The following is a 25,703-nucleotide window of genomic DNA, read 5'->3' on the forward strand; positions in this document are numbered from 1 at the left end:
AAAGGCTATTTCAAAGTATGCTGTGGCAAGTGAAGACATTTGATTCAATTAGCCCATCCTTAATTCCCCTTGCTTTAACTGTAGTTTTATGTATTCATAAATTATTTAGACTACGAAGTATTTATACCCAGAAGTAAAGCAAACAATTTAGAATGAGAGCCCAAAATCATAATAGTTTATTCAAAAAAAACACTGTACACTTCAAAGTCTACATTGTTGTTTCCAAGAATGTTGATGTGGGAGCTGTGGACTGGGATTTAACGGTTTCTATGATATTGGGTTTCAGGGATTGCGTATGTTCAAGATTGAGAGCAGCAGGCCAAGATTAAAAAGTAAAATTTTGGCAAGAGATACATTATTCTGAATTTTTTTTCTCTTTGGAGATCAGGCATTATTTGGAAATTTGCCTTGGGGAATTTGAATAGTTTGCCATTAATATAGGAAGTGCTGCAGAAAATCAGTCGGTTTGTGAGCAAAAGTTAATGTTTTAAATCCCATAAGTGTTCTTCAGAACCTGTTCCAAAGGAAATGATCAACCAAGTAGAATGTATTCAGGATTAATAATCACAAAGACCTTTGAAAACTATGCCTTTTCACTGTTGATTGTAAGATTGGGACTACCTACATAAAATATGTAATAACTCAAGTTTGCAAGAACAAACACTTTGAAGTTGTACTTAAATAATCTGTAGTAAAATATGTTTATGCAGTCTTGACCCATGTCCCAGTGGATGTGAATTCACAGCAGTGGTTTGGTAACAAAAGGAAATGTATTTCACTCTTTGCTCAATAACTGTAGAAGTTCAGTATTTACTTTGAGAGGTGAGCAGTTAAAATTCTTTGTAAAACACTTTATTTTTGTGTAACAATATAAAGTACGGCCGTTTTATCCATCTTAAAAAAACACATTCATAATTTTTTAAAAGAATTCCATTAACTTCTTGCCCATCTTTTTTCTACCTGATTATTTCAATTTAGTTTTGTTTTTCATTTTCTAATCCTTTTATGAAAAATAAATATCTTTACTTTTCTACCTGTTTGTTGCCTTGGTTTTCTCAGTTCGTATCACTCAGTCCCATACAACGGAGTCCATGTCTTTTAGCTACAAACGCTCTTCCACTTCTGTCACTCTTGCCACTAAGCCCTCTTATTCTTACATCCATGATTCTGATTCTGAGTCTGCGTCAGATGAAGATGCAGAGCCCTTTGTACGTACACAGTCTGATCCTGGCTCTGAGCCTGAACTTGAACCTGATTCCCCAGGTGATGTACTGCATGTGACTTGAGCGTTATTTGCTTTTTAAAAATAGCTTGACTGTTATTAGAGTTTCTCTAATAGTCTTTGTATACACCAAGATTGAGCTGACAAAATGTTGTTTGGAGTATGACTGCATGCAGAAGAATACAGAAGAAGGAAATATTACTTTTGAGTAAAGTTCCCTTATCATCTTTTGTATTGGCATTGACCTATATGTAGAAACCCTATTTTTTAATCAATATATTCAGCTTAAAGATACAGTAAAATGCTGACATATAACATTAACTTGGAATTTAATTCTTGGCATGGCCTATTGCCTTAATCTCTTAATTTTAAATTATATGGCTTTTGTTCTCATTTGTAATGCAGATTCTTGACTGTAGCATGTTCTGTTTTGATCAAACAAATTAATATTAAAGGGATCCAATGGTTTGGACAAGTCAAATTTCATTCTTTTTGTAACAAAGTTTGGGAATTACTGTAATTTCTTTAGGACATAATATTTAGTAGTAAGAAATATTGGTCAGAACATTGAGTATAGGAGTTGGGAGGTCATGTTGCAGCTGTACAGGACATTGGTTAGGCCACTTTTGGAATATTCTGTGCAATTCTGGTCTCCCTCCTATAGGAAGGATGTTGTGAAACTTGAAAAGGTTCAGAAAAGATGTACAAGGGTTGGAGGGTTTGGGCTGTTTTCCCGGGAGCATCAGAGACTGAGGGGTAACCGTATAGAGGTTTATAAAATCATGAAGGGCCTGGGTAGGGTAAATGGACAAGGTCTTTTTTCCAGGGTAGCGGAGTCCAAAACTAGAGAGCATAGGTTCAGGGTGAGAGGGGAAAGATTTAAAAGGAATCTCAGGGGCAACTTTTTCATGCAGAGGGTAGTGCCTGTATGGAATGAGCTGCCAGAGGAAGTGGTGTAAGCTGATACAATTACAGCATTTTATAAGGCATCTGGATGGATGCATGAATAGGAAGGGTTTAGAGGGTTAAGGGCCAAGTGCTGGCAAATGGGACTAGATTAATTTAGGATCTCTGGTCAGCAGGGATGAGTTGGACTGAAGGGTCTGTTTCCATGCTGCACAACTCTATGACTCTATAAATGGTGAGAAAACAATACAGATTCAAATGATTGAAGATGAAACAATATGTTCTGCAGGTTTGAGTTTCTACATTTCTTCACTTTTATAGTTACTCACACTAATTGCGGATGGAAGATGTGCTTCCAGGCTGGCAGTAATTTTTCAACACATCGTTTATTAAAGCTGGATTACAAATGTAAAGTAAAAACGGTCAGTTGACTTAGGCTTTCTAAATTTAAAAATGGTGAGATATTGGTGTCAAAGTTGGAACCAAGTATGGATGCTACTCCATTTAGATGCCCAGAATGTTTGGTCAACTGGGAGTGTAATTTTTTTAAAATCCAAGATTAGAGTAGTGCTGGTAAAGCACAGCAGGTCAGGCAGCATCCAAGGAGCAGGAAAATCGACATTTCAGGCAAAAACCCTTCTTCAGGAATCAAGAGCCATTTGTGATGAAGGGCTTTTGCCTGAAATATCGATTCTCCTGGTCCTTGGATGTTGCCTGACCTGCTGTGCTTTACCAGCACTACTCTAATCTTGACTCCAATCTACAGTACCGACTTTTACCTAGTGTATTTTTTTAAAGCTCATTTCCATTTTTCTCAGAATCCAGATTGGAAGGTTGGCTTTCCTTACCCATGAGAAACAACACAAAGAAATTCCTATGGCGAAAGCAGGTATGGTTTTTCCTTCCAATGAACTTCCCTTTTAAGCGAATATCTGGATTAATAATCCTCAATTGGATAAAGTATCTGTTTGAAATTGAGTGAGTAGTATTAGTAGGTCTCTGTCCCGTCTGGTGATGACTGCAGTGAAATAGCCAACAATATGTCTTTCATGGTTTATAGGTGGTGACCAGTTGAGTAATATATTTGCATATAATTTTCAATGTTTTGATGAATGGCTGGCCTGTTAAATCCTATTCTGACAATTTGTCTGATTTGCAGACGTGAAAATAATAGTATTTTATGCAAAAATGTTAACTGGGAAGAAAGACTTTGCATAAAATTTTTATATAAGAAAAAGTGGTCATGATCATTTTGGTTTCTAGAGTTTCCAAAACGTGTATTAACAATGTAGATATGGTTGACTTCTATTCATTGTTCCCTCAGTTCCACCAGATTTGGACATTAATCCAATTAGCCGTTATGAAACCTGGCTGTCGGGGCTCTCTGATAGTCTTTGAATGTGTAGACTCAAACTGAAATTGAATTTAACTTAAAACTTTTGAAAACTGTAAAAGAAACTGCAAATCAGACAATATATTAAAAAAACCCATCAAGGGGTAATTTATGTCAATACTCAATTGTCTGAATAAGGGCTAATTGCTATGAGCGCGGAGCTGTATGAGTACTTTTAACCTTGGTGTGGCTCAAAAAGGCTGCAAAATTTAAAAGTACACAGAGACTGTTGACGCATAATATGCTCACAAAGGAATCTAAAATTTAGAAATTTTGGTGGAGAGGGCTGTGTAGTTTTGCTTTTTGCCTCCTACTTGTGGTTTGTGTTGCAGGTAAATGTTTAATTTAATCTAACCATAAGTTAAAGTGGATCAAGGAATTAATTCAAAATTCTATGCCAAGTTGATTATAAATGAACTTCAGTTAATTAAATAAATAAATATAAATAGGGAAGGGATTGCAGGTGGAATACCACACTCCAGCTGTGATGTTTGTGAAAGGTAATACAATCCTGGACAACCATATACTGTATGCAGTTAAGTCACTGCTTTTCAAGAAGCTCCAGCTGAAATTTTGAGTTACAGTCCAAAGCACAGTAATTGTCGTGTATCAGGGAAGGGGAGAATTTCTTGGACACTGAGCCAAAAGGAATTCTCCCCGATTAGACTAGAACTGGAATGTCCCATTCATGGTCATATAAGGGACAAGGGATCAGGCTGTAAGTAGATCCTGAGTGTATAGCTTGATTAGCCTTGTCTCTTACCCAGGCTGTTACGGCCTGGGTGGGTATGGGCAAACTGACTGCAATACCATGAGGTATGAGGACATTCAAGTGGGAAATGTGATGAGGAATGTGGTAGTGATGGGGGCAGTATGGTTGAGGTTAAATATTGTAGGCACTACAGGGAGACCCAAAGATTTGTTAAGAACATATTGTTATGGTTGGAAAAGAAATTTGAGGCAGATCCTGTTGTGAATAGTCCATGTGGAAACCAATAATGTTGGTGGAATTAAGTTCCATTGGGGGAGATTATTGCCTTTAAAATTCTGCTTATTAATTTAGACCCTTGGTAATCTCTGCACTCCCTCGACCCTGTTAAACTAGAACAGTGTGAGATAGATCAGAGGGTTCAATTGGTGGCTTGAAGAGTGGTGTGGGAGATGAAGGATTTGATTCATTGGACACTGGCAACAGTACTGTGGAAAGAGAGAGCTGTTCTCTTTGCTGAGGTGCTAATTAAATTGGGCTGGGAATAGTATCTTTGCACTTTGAATAACCAGCATAGTCGGTAGGATTTTAAACTTTTTAAAAATAGTGTGGGGTATGTGTATTCATGGGAAATTTATAAATGTAAGGAGAAAATCCAAGGTAATAGAGCAGTGCAGCAATTTAGTTTAGAGTTACAAAAGAAGAGACACAGTTTTATGCATTAATGAATAAGGTCAAATCAGAGCAAACAGCTTTTAAAAACTCAATATTTATGTAGCCCATTTCACAACCGAAGATCATCTCGTGATTTGCATTCAGTGAAGCATTTTTGAAAGCTCACATTCTGTTGAGATGTAGAAAATGTTGCAGCTACAGCATTACCCACAAACAGTAATGACCAGATAAATCTCGAGAGGTTAAAATTGGCCAATACTCTTGGTAACTTCTTCACTGTTCTGTGAAATTTTGTCTGAGGAACTTTTATATTGTTCTCAGAGGGAAGATGGCATGGTTTGATATTTCATCTGAAAGATGACATCTCGACCAGTGCAAAAATCCCTGAATGCTGGAAAATTATAGCAGCCCACATTTTTATGCTCAGATCATGAACTGAAATTTGAATTCCCAATCTGGGAATAACTGACACCAGCTACGATGTGCCAAAAATTTATTACAAAGTAAGTAGATTATTGACACAAAGAGGTTCTGATCTACTTAATAACCAGCACAGAAACTGCAATGCATGATGGCTGAGATTGGAACTAAATATTCCAGCACTTAACACAGTGAAAAGAAATAACCAGAAAAGAAAAGGAGCTGGGAAAGTAGACTTAATTTTAAAAAAGAATGACACAGGACAGTAGTGAAGGAAATTCTTTGGCTAAGAGAAGAAATGTTGACTCCATTGTTGAAGATGTGAGAATGTCACTTTGACTACTTTGACTCAGATTCATGGATTTAGGAAAGGAAAATTGTGTTTGATGCATTTGAATATTTGAGGATGCAACTATTAGGGAATTTCAAAACTGAACCAGTAATTGTATATTTAGATTTTTAAAAAGCAGAAAATAAAATGTCTCATGAAAAGTTGTTACAAATCACCGTGGGGTTGAAGGTGATAGTCTAGCATGAATAGAGGATTGTTTAAAGGGCAGAAAATAGAATAGGATAAATAAGCCATTTTTGAGTTGTTAGGCTGTCAACAATAATCAGTGCTCAGACCTTAACTGTCCACAATCTATCTTATGATTTAGATGAAGGAATAGAGTGGAATGGACCAGGTTTGCTGATGATACAAAGCTCGGTATTATGGCTATACGTATGAAGTTCTTAGCAAAACTCTCTTGTGTTATTTCTTCCAAGCTTTAAATTGCATTATATAGCAATACTGTATCTGCACCATTTACTTGAATTTTCCAATTGAAAAATTAGGACAATTCTTTTTTAGTAATCAAAATGTTGGTTTATCTCCTCCAGGAGGATTTTTCACGTCTTCTACTGCCAAGGTGGAATTTCCCACTTCTTCACTGGCAAAATAAACATTTTCCTGCCTTTCACAACCCAAAACACAATACACATCCCTTCTTTAATTTTTAAGGGAAACTTATATGGCGGCACCTTAAGTAAACTATGTCACTTTTCTGACACTGCGGCATCAGTGTGAATCGATTTTCTGGTCTTTGCTCTTGTTAGCTGTAGCTGTGTCTTGTGACACTTCATTCATGGTAATGGGTTTTTTGAAGGTTAAGTACTGCCTTGCCCTAGTATCCTTCCCAGCCTGGTCTTTTGAATCATTATTGTAATATTTTCTTCCCCTTTATCTTTAGGGAGCTTTAATTTTGCTCCCTGAGCTACCACTCAATCCCAATAAACCCTCTTCTCTGAAGACTCTCTCATTTTGGGCCTGCACTGTTTTTCTTGTACCTCTTACCAGCTCTGAGACAAAGATATCCATGTCTCAAGGGGAGTGCTGCTTTTGTCCTATTGTGAGCCGCACGAGTGCTGCTGACTGTTTGTTGGGGTGTACATTTCAGTTGCTTTGTTTTCTTCAAGTGATAATGTGCTTACTTATTAACTCACTTGTATTCAGAGTTTTTTTATTTTCCTTGGGCTGAATGGCATTTCTATCTTGAGGTGTTTCAGTAACAGGGCCCACCACTGATGACCATTTCATATTGGGCTCTTGAGTGGTTGAGGTACTGTGCTCCTACCTATTCTCTTTTCTCTGTTGTCTATGGGTTTGTCTAATTATCAAGGACAGAGTATGAGTATTTTTATCAAGAAGTGACACTTGTGCTACGTAACGCAAGGCAGTTTATTGCATGATAGCAATAGGTACAAATTACATAGTGTAGAGTAAATATGTGTAAATAGTCAATCAGGAACTAGACCTCATGCTAGACTGCCTGATTATCTATCCAAAGATTGCGTGATATCATCATATGCAACAGTTATGATCATTACTGATGGTTGTTTTGTATTCCTGCTTTTTAAACACATTGACTTTAAATTCTACAGGTGCCACGGTGGGATTTGAACATAAGTCTGATGCATTTGTTCAGACCTCTAGATTACTCATTCAAAAGCACTGCTACTATGCTATCCTTCCCTCTCATTGTAATTTTATTTTGTTAATTAATTATCCCACATGCTAAATTTACTTTGGCTAAGGATTTGAAACTTTGAACTAATTACTAGATTATAAGTAGATTAAAGTAAATATTTATCTGCAATGCAAGCTGCTGTAAGTAATAGAGGCAAAAAGTATCACTTCAATTTCTCAATTTGATACAACACAGATATAAAATAAATTGTATCATTTGAGGCACGTCCATGTTCCACGTGCAGACTCCATTTCCTGCCCGTGACAATATGCATTGATTTGAACAGTCATTTGCAGCTGATTTTAATTACTTTTTTCCTTTTTAAATATTTGTAGAAGCTTATATTGTCTATTTTTATATTTCATGCTAGTTTTCTCTGACACTACTTTCTCCATTTGTTTTGTAGTTATCCTTTACTGCATTCTAAAACATTGTGAATCCAGTGTCCTACCAATAAACTTCTCAACCATTGTATACCTTCTCTTTCAATTTGATACCATCTTTAACTTCCTTTGTTAGTCTCCTTCTAGCAGTCTTTCCAAATTGTCTATAATAATTACTACTGCTTCTGTACATCTTATCTTTTATATCTATTTATCTAGTCCAGGTTGGCCAACTCTTCTTCATACCTCTGTAATTCCTTAAGTTAAAGGGAATCGTTATAAGACTTGCATTTATTTCTGTCAATCTCTACTTCCCATGACAAACTCCATATCATTGTCAATAATTCCACTTACCCTTCCATGTTCATTGTTTTAATTTGAATCAAGGTATAGTTAGTAAGTCAGCAGATGACACCAAAATTGGAGGTGCAGTGGACAGCGAAGAAGGTTACCTCAGATTACAACCAGGATCTTGATCAGATGGGCCAATGAGCTGAGAAGTGGCAGGTGGAGATTCATTTAGATAAATGCGAGCTGCTGCATTTTGGGAAAGCAAATCTTAGCAGGACTTATACATTTAATGGTAAGGTCCTCAAGAGTATTGCTGAGCAAAGAGACCTTGGAATGCAGGTTCATAGCTCCTTAAAAGTGGATTCGCAGATAGATAGGATAGTGAAGAAGGCATTTAGTATGCTTTCCTTTATAGGTCAGATTATTGAGTACAGGAGTTGAGAGGTCATGTTGCGGCTCTTCAGGATATTGGTTAGGCCACTGTTGGAATATAGCGTGGAATAATTTGGTCTCCTTCCTATCGGAAAGATGTTGTGAAACTTGAAAGGGTTCAGAAAAGGTTTACAAGGATGTTGCCAGGGTTGGAGAATTTGAGCTATAGGGAGAGGCTGAACAGGCTGGGGCTGTTTTCCCTGGAGCGTCGGAGGCTGAGGGGTGACCTTATAGAGGTTTACAAAATTATGACGGGCATGGATTGGATAAATAGACAAAGTCTTTTCCCTGGGTTGGAGGAATCCAGAACTAGAGGGCATAGATTTAGGGTGAGAGGGCAAAGATATAAACGAGACCTAAGGGGCAATGTTTTCACGCAGAGGATGGTACGTATAGGGAATGAGCTGCCAGAGGTTGTCGAGGCTAGCACAATAGCAACTTTTAAAAGGCATCTGGATGGGTATATGAATAGGAAGGGTTTGGAGGGATATGGGCTGGGTCCCGGCAGGTGGGACTAGATTGGATTGTGATATCTGGTCAGCATGGACGAGTTGGACCGGAGGATCTGATTCTATGACTCTAAATGTTTGCAGCCTGCACATCCTGTTTAATGTTACTTAACTTCTGCTATATGCTGTTGATTGTAAATACTTCACCTCTGTAGCATCCTTTATCTCTGCTTCCCCCAATCCACTGTTGAAACTCTTGACCATGTCAACTCCAGCGATCTTATTTCAGTGGTCTAATAGCAGATTTCCCTTCTTGCTGATTTTGTTAACTTCAGCTTATCTAAAATTCTGCTAATATTGAACCGTCATAAAATTCACAAGTGACTACAATCCTTGGTGATCTACATTGACCCACACCATAGATTTAAAAGTTTTATTCTCATCTTGCACTACGTTCTTGGCCTTTCTCTTCGATACCTTTGGAATCTCTTCCAGCACTAAAACTCCAAACAGAACTCCTTTTTTTTAATCTGATTCTGGTCTCTTATTCATCCTCCCTTCACCAAAATAATGTTGAGATTAGTAGATTTTTGATTGATATAGATCAACAGTACATGAATTGAGTTGAGGTATAGATCTGACATGACCTAACAACAGATAACAAGTTAAGGGGCTGAGTAGTCTATGCCTTGCCTTTTATTTGCTCCATCATGAGTGACCATATCTGCAGATGTTTCAGCTGTACACTGTACAAATCTATCCCTCAGTCAACTGCTCATCCTCTCTATACAGAATCGTAGAAGTGTTGTGGCATAGGAGGAGATAATTCAGCCCATCTTGTCAGCACTGACTCTTCAAATGAGCATCATTGCATCATGTCAATTTCCTCCTTTTTCGCTCCATACATTTGCATGCTATTTCTATCCAAATAATCATCCAATATCCTCTCGAATAACTTAACTGAATTTGCTTCCACACTACTTCCAGGCACTGCATTCCATATTCTAACAACTCGCTGAGTGAAGAAGTTTCTCTCTTGCTTCCTTTCCTTTGTTTAGACTTTAAAACAATGCCCTCTCGTTCTTGTTCCTTTTTGTAACTCAGCTTGCTGATGATTTTGCAAAGCTCTATTACATCTCCTTTCTGGAAATGAACTGGACTCCGTGTTAACTCATAGAGTCTTAGAGATGTATGGCATGGAAACTGACTCTTCGGTTCAACTCGTCCATGCCAACCAGATATCCTAAATTAACATCCCATTTGCCAGTATTTGGCCCATATACCTCTGAACCCTTCCTATTCATATACCCACCAAGACCATATTTTTCTTTCCACAGAAGCTGCCAAACCTGCTGAGATTCTCCAATGTGCTCTGTGTTTGTTTCCTCGCAGTCTTCTAGTCTCCAAGGAGAACAGTCCCAGTTTAGAACATGAAGCGTAGAACAGTACAGCACAGGAACAGGCCCTTCGGCCCTCCATGTCTGTGCCAGCCGCCTTCAATCTAACCTCATAACTGAAGTTTCTCATTTCTGGAATTATTCTTGTAAATTGTTTTTGCACTCTGTCCAATACATTCACATCTTTCCCATAATTAGATTAGATTAGATTACTTGGATTAGATGAATTACAGTGTGGAAACAGGCCCTTCGGCCCAACAAGTCCACACCGACCTGCCGAAGCGCAATCCACCCAGACCCATTCCCTTACATTTGCCCCTTCACCTAACACTACGGGCAATTTAGCATGGCCAATTCACCTAACCGGCACATTTTTGGACTGTGGGAGGAAACCCACGCAGACACTGGGAGAATGTGCAAACTCCACACAGTCAGTCGCCTGAGGTGGGAATTGAACCCGGGTCTCTGGCGCTGTGAGGCAGCAGTGCTAACCACTGCCACCGTGCCGCCCACTAATATGGCACCCACAGCCACAGACAATAAATAAGATATTGTCTAAAACTGTGCTCCTCATTATATCCATGTCTTGGAATAAAACTATAAAATGGATTCTGTCCACCTTCAAATCCTAATTGTCCCCATTTCCCATGCTGAGTCTAGAATTTGTGATCTTGTACACTTTTTGTCCCTCCGTGGTGTACCCTGCATCATTTCTCTTCTTACTTTACCTGTGCCCAGGGTTTGGCCTCAGTTCATACAACACAGAAACAGACCCTTTGGTCAAATCAGTCCACGCCAAACATAATTCCAAACTAAACCAGTCCCACCTGCCTGCTTCTGGTCCATATCCAAACCGTTGCTATTCATGTACTTATCGAAATGTCTTTTACATGTTGAAATTGTACACTCATAACGCCACTTTCTCAGGAAATTCGTTCAGCACAAAAACTATCTTCTGTATAAAAGAAATTGCACCCATGTCTTTTTTATTAAATCTCTCTCCTCTCATTAAAAAGGTCCCCTCTGTTGTTGGTGAGTGAGACCTACAACAGCCGCTGAGAGAGCTTGAGCTTGACCACGCCACCAACTTAATAATGGTGACCATTTTTGACCCTATATACCTCTGTGCAGTACTTTGCGATAACTTTTGACACTCGAGGTGCTTTATAAATGCAAGCTGTTTACATTGTTCATGTGATTAGTCCTAAGAGTATGATGGAACAAATATTTTGGTTGTAGTAACTGAATTTTAAAAGTTACAATTCTTCACAAAAACATTCATCAAAGCTTGACTAATAGTTTAACTGTTCTTTGATAATTTTTTATGTTTTACAGTATGTAGTTGTGAGCAGTAAGAAGATTCTATTTTATGACAGTGAGCAGGACAAAGAATTGTCTAATCCTTCTATGGTGTTGGATATCGAGTAAGTAACAAATCATGTGTAAATTTTGTGTTGAAGGAATAATTGATACATTAAGTTATGAAGGTGAAGTGTGTTTGGGCTATCCAACCCACCTCTGAGGCACAAGTCAGGAATGTGAAGGGATATACCTCAATTGCCTGAATGAATGCAGCTCCAGCACCACTCAAATTCAACACTATCCACTTGATTGGCATTCCATCCACCACCTTAAACATTTACTTCCTCCATCACTGGTGGACTGGCAACATCATGTGCCACCTGCAAAATGGATTACTGCAAATCATTAATGCTCCTTCGCTGGCACCCTTCAAATACAGTTCCTACCAATTTGATGAATAAGGGCAGCAGATACTTGAGAACCCTGCCACCTGTAAATTGCTCACCATTTTGCAACATTCTGATTTGGCAGTGTACAAAATCCTGGAGCTTGTCTCTTGAACAGTTGTGCTCTTGCACCATATTGACTGCAGTGGTTCAAGAAAGTCTCTTACTACCACACTCTCAATTGTTAAGAGTGGTTAATCGTTGCCAGTGATGTTTGTATCCCATGAGCAAATTTGAAAATAAGCAAGTGTTAATGTAACTATACTGTTGTGAAGTTATGCACACTCCACATCATTAGTATTTTCATTGTCCAAATCATTTACCTCTGAACTGAATGAGTTTGCAAATCAGCATCGCTATTGGAACGTTCTCTATACTTGGCATATACCACAGCTAGAGTGTTTGATCCTGACAATTCGTGTCAAAGATGGAAAGTATTTTCCATTCCTTGTGCTTTGGCTCCTTCACATTTACTGATATTTCTTTTGTTCCTTTTTATACCGAGGTAGTCATGCTTTCTTTTGTGCCTTCTGAAAATCATTCATTTGTTTCCTAATTCAAGAACAAATTAAAATGATTTTGAACATTCAAAGCCGAATACACTTTGGGTGCCATCTCAGTGTATCAAGAAAATGATGCTTATGAATCTGTATTGTACTTTGGAGAACCCTGTGTAATTCATCAATTAATTTTAGATAGCCACTGAAGTTATACTTAAGTATAGTTTGGAGCAATAAAGTATAAAAGTGTAGCTGCAATAGAATTGTCAATGTTGATATGATAATTTAAGTCATTGTTCCATCTTTGTGTGTTGTCCGATTCACTTTCAATCGCAGTTCACTCATGCACACAAGACATTTTCAAGTGACTGCCAAAAAATCTTCAACAGTTTGTGATGTCTGTGAATTACTGAATAGAGTAACCTTTCTGTAATCCAAAATAGTGACAAAATTTAATGTCCGGTTGTGTAAAAGAGTTGCAGATAACAAATGAATGAAGCTCAAAAATGCACCTTTCAAAGTGGTGTGTTGCAATTTTGGTGATGAGTATTTGAGTGACAGGCACAAATGTCTAAGTGCCTAACTTTATCTTGAACAAAGATAAATGCTGCTGTAACTAAACCTCATGGCTAAACTGCTTTAGTTTTAATAATAAAATAGTTACAATTTGTCAATCTTAACAGGCGCAACAACAGGTATTTAAACCAATGGTTAAAGTAAAATCAAGATTAAAAACAAAATTCATCTTCTGTCTGTGTTTTCTGACTTTTTTTTCCCCCCCCTTGGTAGAAAAGTTACCTGTAAAGAAGGATCACTTTTTTCATGTTATAGTTGGCAATTTTCAATCCAGTATTTCTGCTTGACCTGTATTATTTTCTGTGATTAGATGCAATCTAATGAAAGCTTATGAATGTAACTCCCCTTGTCATGTAAAATCATCATACTGCAAAAGGGATGATAGTTTTAGAATGTCTTTTTAAAATAATGTGGTATCTGCTGGTCTGATACAACAGCGAGTGACTTTCACTTTTTCTTACTTTGTTTTTGAACTAATATATTTTAAAATTATCATTTGGAAATGGCTGGTGGTAGAATAGTGTCATTGAAAATTTATGTTTTTTTGTTTATATGTCGCTTTTCACAGCAAACTTTTCCATGTTCGCCCAGTTACGCAGGGTGATGTATATAGAGCAGATGCCAAAGAGATTCCTAGAATATTTCAAGTAAGTGGGACTTTGCAATCTCTGCCTTTGAAACTCATTGAAAAGCTTTGTTTTAATGAAAATGTCCCTTTAAAAATATATACAATTGATTATAAGTTTCAAACTGACGGCATTCGAAACATCTCTGTTCTATACTTTATAGATCCTATATGCTAATGAGGGAGAGAGTCGAAAGGAGCAAGAATTTCCAGTGGAACCACCTGCTTTGGGGGAGAAGTCAAGCTACATTCCTCACAAAGGTCATGAATTTATACCCACGCTATACCATTTCCCAACCAACTGTGAAGCCTGTACAAAGCCACTGTGGCATATGTTTAAACCCCCACCAGCTTTGGAGTGTCGCCGCTGCCATATCAAATGTCACAAAGATCACATGGATAAAAAGGAGGACCTTATAGCACCATGTAAAGGTAGGTGTTAGGGATTTGTCCATGTTTCATATTTTTAGTACAAGGCAAAATGTTTTTGCAGTTTGCTTACAATTTGAAACTTAAATATCTCAATAAATTTCACCAAACATTGCATTTGCAAATAATTTGAAGCCGTTGAAATATTGTTTTTGTTGTAATGCAGTATTTTCCTTCAGTGTATGTTTGTAAAGAAATTTGTTTCTAACTGCATTTATTTGCTAAAAAGGTATTATGTATTGAAATTGGGGGATTCTGTTCCCAATGGTCTTTAGTCTTGGTCATCACACCAAAGCATAACTTTCAAGTGTGGTGAATGGGATATAACAATTTCCCCTTTTCCCCTGGATAATGTTTAAAATATTACAGATCATCCACAAGTGACTTGCTAATTTCTTTGTTTAAGTTTGTTAGTTTGATATGTTTTAACCTAAAACTCATACATTGCATCCAGATGAAAAGTTAAACAATGAAGAAATGGAAGAAAAATAGCATAGCACAACTTATTCTTAGGTTTTTAAAAGAACAAAATAGTGTTACAGAGTCCCCAGAATCTCCTTTTGTGTCGATGTAGCATTTTGTTTTTGGAAATATTAGTTTATTCTTGCTGCATCTATTTGATGTAACTTAAATAGGCAATTCTCTCAAGTGAACTCAAGTCACAAACATCATGATTGTGCATCATACTTCAAGCTGTGTTTGTCTGAGGTGCTGTGAAAATCTAGTTTAAGTTAATTTCAGCATAATAGGAAAGGTGCTACAAATTTGTAAGCAAAGCAGGAGAATGAAAGAAGCTTGAAGACAGTAAGGACTGCAGATGCTGGAAACCACAGTCAATAGATGTCAAGCTGGAAAACACAGCAGGTCAGACAGGATCCCAGGGGCAGACAAATCAACATTTCAGGCCTAAGCTCTTGGTCAGTTGACTTTCCTGCTGCCAGCTGCTGTCTGGCCTGCTTTTTCAGCTTCACATCTAATAATAGAAGCTTGAAATTGTTTAAAATCCAGGACTGTCACCAGATAATTCATATTTACCCAATCTATTATGCTGGAGTAAATGTGCTTTAGTGACCAAAATCCATAAGGGCAAAGCCATAAACTCACCAAGTAATCAGGAACATTTCAATTTCAAGCAAGCAATTGGACCATCAAATAGATTTGAATGGAAGCGTGAGAAGCTGTGCTTCATTCACATGATCATTCACTCCGGTACTTACTAGTAAATATATCAACAGCAATCGTGCGAGAGTGGAGTGAGTGAGCACTGCAGATGCTGGAGATTGGAGTCAAAAAGTGTGGTGCTGGAAAAGCACAGCCTGTCATTCCTGATGAAGAGCTCATGCTCAAAACGTCAACACTCCTGCGCCTCAAATGCTGCCTGACCTGCTGTGCTTTTCCAGCATCTCACTTTTTGAATAATGGGAGAGAAGCAACCTGTGATTAGAGGAGTGATGAGTAGCTAGGTAAGTAAGTACCAGCAACAAGGCAACCACTGGGGACCAGGAGGGGACAGCGAGCAGGATGCAGGAAAGTAGGGCTAGGAGTAGATCTTGTACATTTTGTCAGCAGGGGGCGCAGAAAACTGCATTTTTGTCAAGGGGTCCTCTGTCCATTGAGCTTTTGGGTAAGTAGGAAGCTGCAAGGGGCTGAGAGAAAGCAACTGAAAGTGGAAAAGAAAGGTGGCTGTAAGAGACTTTAGACATTGAAGCAGAATTAGATCATTCAGCCTAATGACTCTCGTATTGACTTACTTTGAGGCTATTTCTCTGATAATAGATTATCCCACTGGGCAAACAACCCCTCAACATCTATCCTGTCAAACTCACTAAGAATCTTCTATATTGTCACTTTTCATTGTTCTAAACCTCATCGGGTATAGACCCAACTACTCAATCCCTTCTCTTAAGAAAATCCCTCTATATCTAGAATCAACCGAAAGAACCTTCTTTGTACTGTCTCCATTGCTAGTGTATATTTTCGTAGATAAGGGGACCAAAACTGTTCACAATATTCTGGATGTGGTCTGTTTAGTGTGTTTGGTAGCTTTAGCAAGTCTTCCCTCTCTATACTCCATTTCTTCGAAATAAATACCAATATTCCATTTGTTTTCCTGAAGGAAAATGGAAGAGCTATTGGAATCATGCTTATTGAAGGTGGGTTGGTCAAAACAGATATGAGCCAGAGAAATTGGGAAAATAAATGGTGTCTGAACAGAAAGTGAGATAGGACAAAATAGAGTCAAGGCAGCTGTTGGAATCAGTGGGACGTGTTCAGGAAACAGCCCTCTTACATCAAAGAAGTGCATGACGTCAGATTGGAACAAAGCATGTTTTGTATCACCCACAAAGTCAGGTCTGTCAAGAACTAATAGTAACACCTTTGCTTTGGAGAAAGTGAGTGGAGTCAAAGGACAAGTTCTCAATGTGAGATGGATAGTGAGTTTTTTTATTCATTTGTGGGACTTCACTGACTGGTCCTGCATTTCTTGCCCTTCAGAAGATGGTGGTGAGCTGCCATATTGAACCACCACAATCTGTTCGATACATGCACACCAACATTGCTGTTAGGGAAGGAATTTGTCCCAGTGACCGGTAATGTCTGGATGATGAGTGGCTTAGAGGGGAACTTCAGGTGGTAGTTTTCCCATGCATTTGCTGCCCTCGTCTTTCTACATGGTAATGGTCATGGCTTTGGAAGGTGGTATTGAAGGAACCTTGGTGAAATTGTGCAATAGATGATACATGCTGCTGATGGAATTGAATTCTCTTTATTGTCACATGTACTCACATGAGTAGAGTGAAAAGTTTGCAAGTCATCACCTGCTGTGCTATTTTAGATACAAAGTATAGATTCATGAGCACAAATTCTTATGAAAAGAACTTTTTTTAAAAATCCAGCATTTACAGACCTTCAAAAATACAAAATTATAGTAATAAATTTGAAAAATAAAGAAATAAAAAGTTCGGAGTAACAGCCTTTCCATAGGAAAACCCTTTAAAGAAAGTCCATTTCACAGCTCTGGGCTCGAGGACCCGACCACATTGGAATCACGTGATACACTGTGTCAGTGGTGGAGGGAGTGAATATTTAGGGATATGGTGCTGACCAAGTGGCTGCTTTGTCTTGGGTGGTGTTTAGCTCCTTGAGTGTTGTTGGAGCTGCTCTGAACCAGCCAAGCAGGATCCGTCACAATCCTGACCTGCAGTTGCAGCCACAGCATTTTTATGGCTAGTCCAATTAAGTTTATTGTCAATGTAACTCTAAAGATGTTGTAATGGGCAATTCAGGATGATGGTATGCCATTAAATGTCAAAGGGCAATGGTTAGTTTCTCTCTTGTGAAGATGGTTATTGCCTGACACTGGTGTGGCACAAATATCGCTTGCCATTTGTCAGCCTAAACCTGGATATTGTCCAAGCCTTGCCTGAACAGAAACTGACCAAAGACTGCTTTATTATCTGAGGAATTGCAAATGGTGCTGTACATTGTGAAACATCATCTCTTCTGACTTTAATATGGAGGGAAGGTCATTTATGAAAATGGTTGAGCCCTGAGGAATTCATGTAGAGATGCCCTGAAGTTGAGATGCCTGACCTCCAAAAATCGAAACCATCGTTCTTGTGTCAGGTACGATGTCAGCCAATGGAGCAGAAAATGGCCCTTTGTTCAAAGAGCAAATGGGGGATTTTTGATCTGTCCTGCATGCAGTTTGGGGCAGTGGATATGAAGCAAGTGTTGGGGAGGTTTGATGCTAAAAGGAAAGTAAACACTAGTAAAATGGACAGAGGCAGTTGGGCAGTTATGGATGTAGATGAGAAGACACAGGAAAAGAGAAGGGAAGGTGGTGTTGAGGTAAGAAGTAATCATTCTTTGGGATAAACAGCAGAAAATTGTAACTTTATATCTCATTCCAGATGCTGCGTGACTTGGGTATTTCCAATATTTTGTGATTTTATTGCCAATTCCTACTTCTGCAGGAACTTGCTGTTGTTGACTTCAGTCTCTCTGTCCTTTTCATGTTCACTAATGCACTCTTTCCTACAATTCTGTCTCACTCAGCAAAATAAAGATATACAATTGGTGATCTGTGTCATTCTTATAAATGCATTTTCTCTGTCACTTTCCTTATCATTTTCTACTTCTGTTTCTGTCAGCTTCTATAACTAAGCAGTGTGGCTCAGTGATTAGCACTGCTGCCTCACGGCGCCAGGGACCCAGATTCAATTCCACCCCTGGGCAACTGTCGGTGCGGAGTTTGTGCATTCATCCCGTGTCTGCATGGGTTTTTTCCAAGTGCTCCGGTTTCCTCCCACAATCCAGAGGTGTGCGGGTTAGGTGAATTGATCATGCTAAATTGCCCATAGTGTTCAGGGATGTGTAGGTTAAGTGCATTAGTCAGGGGTAGCATAGAGTAATAGGGTAGGGGGAATGGGTCGAGGTGGGTTACTCTTTGGAGGGTCGGTATCAATTTGTTGGGCCAGATAGCCTGTTTCCACCCTGTAGGGATTCTATGTATGCATGCAATTACAGGGCGACCCCAGTATCTGCGGAATCGCTTTCTGTGGTTTCAGTTACCCGTGGTTTACCGCGACCGGAACGTATTATAGGGAACCTTCCGGGGCCAGGGGGTTGTTAGGAAAACAAATTTTGTTCCTCTCCTTACCTTCAATGTAACAAACGTTTGGTATTTTCTCATTGGCAGTGAATATTTGTGGCCTACTTCATTAGAGCTCTTCACATCCGTCTTCACCCTGGAATTCAATTTGCAATACAAGAATTATCATTCTGATGAAAATTCAAAGATGCAGCTAAACTTGCTGTATGTTTCTAGTTTTTGCTGTTTTTGTCTCAGATTTCTAACAACCACAGTACTTCACTTTGTAACTACAACAACAATAATCTCATCAAGAACTCAGTGTTTTATTCTTCTCCTTAGCCTTCATAGGCTTTTAATAGTTGCAACACCTGATTGAGAGAGGCATAGACAACATTCACATTTAGTCAATATTGAATTTCATTAACCTAATTCATTCTCTTTTGCAGTGAATTATGATGTTTCATCTGCAAAAGATCTGCTATTATTAGCTAATTCAACAGAAGAACAGCAGAAATGGGTGAGTCGACTGGTGAAAAAAATTCCAAAGAAACCTCCTGCACATGATCCCAACTTCCATAGATCTTCACCGAGGTCCTCAATGCGGGTTCCTCCTAATCAATCCATAAGGAGGCCAAGTCGACAGCTGCCACCAACTAAGCCCAGGTAAATATTATTGATCTTATAATTTTAAAGACTCTATCGCCTCAGTGAGAATTGTAGGCTGAGAATCATTATAACCAGGCAGTCTAATCTTCACAAAGTTATTCATTATTCTGCTATTAACAATGTAATCTTGTAACATTTAGCAGTCCAAACAATCTGCAGTTTCCAGATATGTAGTTTTTTTTAGGTTTAATGAGGAGTGCCCCCTCTCCCCCACCTCGCCGCCTCTTCTGTAGGGAATCTAATCTAATTAATCTAAACTACTGTTTTAGCTAACTTCACAGAACCCAATCATCTCAAGTATGTCGTCTTCTCCTTATTGTCTTATTTGTTTAACTAATTTGCACTCTTGCGTTTCCACAAACCAATCCCCTATAAGATTACTTTGGTTAGCCCTGACAAGCTCTTCAGAGATGTAGCCTACCCCTCTGATATTCACACTGATTGTATTTACAGTCCACATGCTAATTATTGCAACATTGAAAGCACTAACTTCCTTTTTTAGAATAGCTTTACTATTTGCTGCCACTAATTTGACTTGCTGTTAGCCATTTAAAAATCCTTTGTTATACCCCTTATACTGTATAATACAACAATGTTATGGACAAATGAATGGCGCATTGCATAATTTAAGTTTTAACAATACAGCAAACCGGTTTGACTCCTCTCATAATTCCGTTGCTTACTAAAATTGTCCACCATTTGAATAAAAATTCTGGTGCTAAACAGCTTTAAATTGAAATATTTTTAATTGTAAGAATTTGATTTGATTTGTGGCATAGGAGACCAATGTTGGTCTAAGGGAGAGAAAACAGTGAACCACTACTAATATTCCACAATCTGAGGTGTGATTGCATGATTTGTAAAATTTTTATCCTACCCCTCTCCTGAAACTTTAATTTCATTGTTAGAAAATGATTCCCAACTATCCTCCTAGTTGCTCTTGAAGTAACCATTGCAGTATAAATGTATGAGCTTTGACAGTAATTGGCACCAGTTAGCATCACACCAATTCTTGTACTGTTCAAATGTACCTATCTATTTCTGCAGCATAATGATCTGAGAAGTAGAAGCATTGACCAATTTTTCACTCCTTAATTCAGTTGAATTGCATCTAATTTCTTCATCTGTAAAATCAGCTAACGTAATTTAGACCAGAGATCTATTTTCTATTTTTATTTATCTATATGGTTCTGCTACTTATTTGATAAACTTACTGTCAGGAAGAAGCTATGCAAATTCTATCTTACCATGTTTTTAATGCTTCTCTAACATGTAATTATTTGCTTCATTTCCATCTTTATTGCTATTCTTGTAGCTCTGACTCTGGCCCCATTCTTCGAATCATCCTGCATTGATACATTTTAATTGTACCAGTAAGTTTAGCAGGTCACTGTAATTTTGCTTTGCATGTGCCAACACTGATTTAAAAAGTTTTGCCCTAACTATTTCATCTGCATGATAATTTTGCATCTGCATGCAAATGGAAATTATACTTTTCATTTCAAATTCATGCTTTGAAATCTGATATCAACTCTGGCTAAGTCTTAAAAGTCTCTAGATCAAGTACTTCCTAAAATTATGTCAATTCAATCAGTTCCTGTATTTGTAGAAGCAAAACTAACACTGCAGGAATTGTTAACTGTGCAGTTTCTTCTGTTCTTGATGGAGGAATATAAATCTCGTACTTTATTCCTATTTCTTGAAGACAATGATCCAGTTCCATAGTTTTAAGCAGAGTTCTGATGCTTTGTCTAATTGTCATTTTTCATATGTGTGTTTAGACAGGAGTTGTATAATTGGGGAAAAAAGTTATTAATGTAAAGAAGTGTAAAAAATGATAGTTGAAATGATGTGCGTTCACTAAATCAATTTGCATTCCCTGAACTGTTACAGATTGCTTGATATGGCCTTTAAAGACTGGGACTGGCCGTTTGATGATGATGATGATGATGATGATGTTTTTGATTTTTGAAGAAGTTATTTTACCTGAAGGGGGTAACCTATCAAAGTACTGGTTTTGAAGTCTGCAGTGATGTTGATATGAAGCATGGTTTGGCTTGAGTGCTTCTATAACTTTCATTGAAAGTAGAAAATGTGAAATTCTGGCTTTGTAGTAGTGTGATTCCTAAAAATAGGCATTTTAATAGTTTTTTTAACCATACGCATAGTTCCATTGTGTTTTTTGGCAACTATAGCAGGGCAGTTTGATAATTCAGTGCCTGTTTTTCATCACTAAATCAGTGATCAGAATTCCTTATCTCAGGACTTTCCCCAAGCAATTCAGCAGCAAATTTTTTTTTAAAACTGAATTCATGATAGCTTTTTTTCCTGGACAAACTGATTCTACAAATTAGTGTTTCCTTGGAACTGCTAAGTGTGTTTTATTTGCCATAGATAATTTAACATTAAATACTACATGAATTAAACATAATTCAATATTTTTGAAGGCAGGGTTAAGTTAAAATTATATTATTCCTTAAGGACCAAATCAATCAATGTATGAGCTTCCTTTAAATTTATAGAGATGTTTTGTGGCCTTGTAAATAAATAGGCAAGTATTATTTCTATTTTCTGAATGTATGAATGTGTAAAATGGCAGGCCATTTTAGAAAAGCCCTTAAAGAGGATCACATTCAAGGTAGATTGAGGATTATTTCCATAAGATGGAGGAGTAGAATTAGACTATTCAGCCAATCAAGTCTCTTCACTATTCAATCGTGGCTGATTTGTTTCTTCGCCCCTTTATCTTATCTTCTGTCCGTAACCCTTGATCCCCTTACTAATCAAGAACCTATCTATCTCTGTTTTAATTGCACTCAATGTCTTGGCCTCCACCGCCCTGTGTGGCAATGAATTCCACAGAATCACCATCCTCTGGCTGAAGAAATTCCTCCTCATCTCTGTTCTAAAGGGTTGTCCCTTTACTCTGAGGCTGTGCCCTTGTGTCCTCATCTGTCCTACTAGTGGAAACATCTTCTCCATGTCCACTCTATCCAGGCCTCTCAATATTCTGTAAGTTTCAGCCAGATCCTGACTCAACCTTCTGAAGCCCATTGAGTACAGCCGCAGAGTCCTCAGCCACTGGAATTTGAGCCTCATTATTTCCAGAGTAGTGACAAAATATAAAGATTTTATAGAGCACATGGAATTACCTATTTTAAATTCAGATTGATAGAAAGCATGGACTAGGTTTCCTTCCCTACCAAGAATCACTGTTTATTACAAATAAAAAGATTCTAACTGCTGATAAGCAATTATGAACTGTCAACATATAATTCTACTAGTTAAAATTCTAACCTGCTTTTAAGACTCCTCCTACACATACAGGCAAACACAAAAATAAATGGGTGTCATTGGCAGAGGGAAAGACTGTAAAGGCAGTTAAGTGGTCCCTGTCCAGAGGCTTTTCTGACATGATCCTTTTGACTTGTCAGTTCCTACTGTTACTCAATTTTTGTTCTCCAGGTACTTTAACTTGCCTGTGGGAGGTGCAAAGTGACTGGTTCATATTTATAACTTATTGTTAAAGAGCCATAGCTTGCAGCACTAATGAGAGGAGAAATAAACTGACTTTCTTCAGGTTTAAGGTTTTTTCTAACAGCAGAGATAAGATTGCAATTGCATCAGGTGGTGTTGCATTCTCCTTCCTTCCCCCCTCGCCCTGCTTGAACGAACAGCAATATAAACAGCACTTAGAATAAGAATGAGTGAAATTGCTTTTAAAAAGAGCAGTAATCTTTTCCATAAACCTTATTTCATAAATCAGTCCTTTCCCATTTTTGTCCACAATCAAAAGTATAGAAAAATGAAAAGATGTGGTTTTTGCACAGTTTTCCATAGAATTTAACAGAAAATGTAAATCTTCTTCATTGAAGTAATTTAATATTTTAGGAGGGCGATTGCCCAGGGTGTAGCCAGGACAATTTCTCCTTATTGACATGTCATCATAACAATTGTAGCATATTAGCGAAATTTTGGTTAAAATTAAACCAATCTGATGGGCACTCATAGTAATTATCTCAACCTCTACCCTTCTAGATGTTAAACAAAAAAAAGTTAATACTGTATTTGTTTAAAAATATTTTACTAATATCTAACAAATAATTGAGTAGTTACATTCTGGATAGTTTTGTTTGAACTGATTTGTCAGTCTGTATTTAATGATTTACTGCTCATTATTATCATATGCATTTACCACTGGTACTTATGGCACACTTTAATATGTTTGTTTTACTACAAGCATGCAAATGATTGTATGTAGTGTGGTTGTTTTCACTGTGCATGCATTTCTATCAGTTTTAATGATTCGTAAACTTTTTAAAATAAGAAGGGAGTGTCTTTTTTGTAAAAGTTAAATTCTACAGATGTTAACAAGTGAAGATGGCATTATTAGAGCTCACGCCTGTGCCACTCTGTCAATGTTGTTATGACATACAGCTCTTCATTGAGACGTTTCCTTACATGGTTGATGTGGTGTAACTGCAGAGTTGCTTTATTAAGAGATTTAACCACACTGAAGAGCAATATTCTCTTTTTGTTTCTTGAAGCATGGACCTCAAAGGTCCGTACGCAGCACCAGTTTGCAAAACTGGAATTCAGTGCATCAGCACACTGATGTGCACGAAACCTTGTAGGAAACTGAATGTCTGTGCAGTCATGCAGCTTAAAGGGAGCACAAAGTGGAGGCCTCAGCAGATCACATCTAACAACCTGCTCTGCGAGCACTGATCATGTTTTGATGGCTTGACCAAATTTCACCTCAGCTGCTGAGACAATCCATGTTTCTTTTAAAATCAATTTGCTCTGGTTCCCAATGTTAGCTGATCTTGTAGAAATAAATTCCTCAAACTGGAATTGTACCTTCACCACAAACTAATCAGAACTTAGACCATACCTTATCAGTGTACAATGGTTTGTTGAAATCCATTCATTTATTTCTGAGATTTTTTGTTTGCAATAAGACTAGTAAATGGGGGGAAAATACAAATTCCATCAATTTTCAGTGGCAAAAATAGTGAAGTTGCAGATTATGTATTTATCTAATGATTAATACTGCAGTTAAGCCACAAACTATTTGCTGGATCAGAATACATATGCTATTAGTACCCAATGATATGTTCTTCATATGGCTGAAGCAACTGGATTTCAACCGATTAGTTTTCCTGTTATTTTAGGGGAAACTGTCTAATTCTCCTTCTATATCTTATGGTCTTTTGTAGTTATACCAATACTTGACCTTGATGCAAAATCCATGTCACCTTCCCAGGACGTTAGCTTGCACTGATTTGAGGTTTATCATCTTTGTGTAATAGTACCTGAGAAACTTTGAAATGCAAAACAGATAATTACTACCACTCCCAATATCCTATGCAGAGTTGCAGAAACTAAGAGTTGTGCAAAAGCACTTCTTTTTTTCCTGATGATGTCATTTTTTCTGTGAGGAAATATCTGATCTTGGTGACCAGTTGAAGTAGAACTTCCAATGTAGGAGCTCACTTTGAGTCTTCTGGCTCAAGTTATTCATAATTTCACAGCTAACCTTGGTTCTTAAATGGTACTCTGGAACAGATAAGCTTGCTTGAGTTAATTTGCTTTATGCTTTCTTACGAAAAGGTCTGCATTTGTGATCTTAGCGAGAGCCAGCAGGGTTGAAACCTTAGATACTTTAATCTATTTCTGATTTTGTGACCATAGCTGAGACAAATTATGTAAAGCACTTGCTTATTTAGTAATGTATACACTATCTTAAATATGGGCATGCTATTTTATTTTTAAATGTGTGGAACCCATATAGTTTTTCTTTGCACCAATGTGGATTGCTGTTTATGTGAAAAATCCACATTGTTTTGTTGATATTGGACACTAATTTCTTTGTTCTGCTGGCTTTGAGAAGATTGTGCAGAATTTGCCAAATCTAGATCAATTGCTGATGGATTCCTTATAAAAGTGTAACATCAAGTTTCTTAATCATCAAGCTTGTTACACTGGTGTGGACCATCAACATCAGCCTGGATCTGTTGAGTTAAATACCCTTTCTGTACAGTAAATATTAAGTGAGGTATTCTATGTAAAAGATTTCCCTTATTGTCATTGATTACATTTCAGTCACGTTTCATTCCTTTTATGTTCCATTTCCCATTCATATTCCTTAAAAAATAGGACGAGGCAACATTTTGATAGTAATATCATGCAAAATTTTGGCATTTTCAACTTTTCATCAAGACACAATTATTAGTGTTGATCTGATGTCATGTAAGTATGCTACCAGCATGATAT

At 37.7% G+C, this 25,703-nt stretch overlaps 1 protein-coding gene across 5 annotated transcripts in view; it reads left to right on the forward strand.

The window, feature by feature from the left end:
* rock2a (rho-associated, coiled-coil containing protein kinase 2a) overlaps window positions 1-25,703 on the forward strand; it is a 232,912-nt gene that overhangs the window by 205,433 nt on the left and 1,776 nt on the right. For 2 of the 5 annotated variants that reach the window (XM_087977693.1, XM_043677696.2), the window contains 7 exons: window positions 1,060-1,263; window positions 2,947-3,017; window positions 11,622-11,710; window positions 13,679-13,757; window positions 13,900-14,167; window positions 19,208-19,424; window positions 21,321-21,422. In XM_087977693.1, coding sequence (XP_087833819.1) covers window positions 1,060-1,263; window positions 2,947-3,017; window positions 11,622-11,710; window positions 13,679-13,757; window positions 13,900-14,167; window positions 19,208-19,424; window positions 21,321-21,399 — 1,007 coding nt within the window. In that variant the 3' untranslated portion in view covers window positions 21,400-21,422. Of the gene's footprint in view, window positions 1-1,059; window positions 1,264-2,946; window positions 3,018-11,621; window positions 11,711-13,678; window positions 13,758-13,899; window positions 14,168-19,207; window positions 19,425-20,742; window positions 20,801-21,320; window positions 21,423-25,703 lie in introns of all 5 variants that reach the window. The other 3 variants (XM_043677706.2, XM_043677716.2, XM_043677726.2) reach the window with 3 other exon arrangements.

The sequence above is a fragment of the Chiloscyllium plagiosum genome, unplaced genomic scaffold (genome assembly GCF_037043375.1).
Source record: "Chiloscyllium plagiosum isolate Xiang-an unplaced genomic scaffold, Cpla_swu_hap1 HiC_scaffold_3, whole genome shotgun sequence".
NCBI lineage: Eukaryota > Metazoa > Chordata > Chondrichthyes > Orectolobiformes > Hemiscylliidae > Chiloscyllium > Chiloscyllium plagiosum.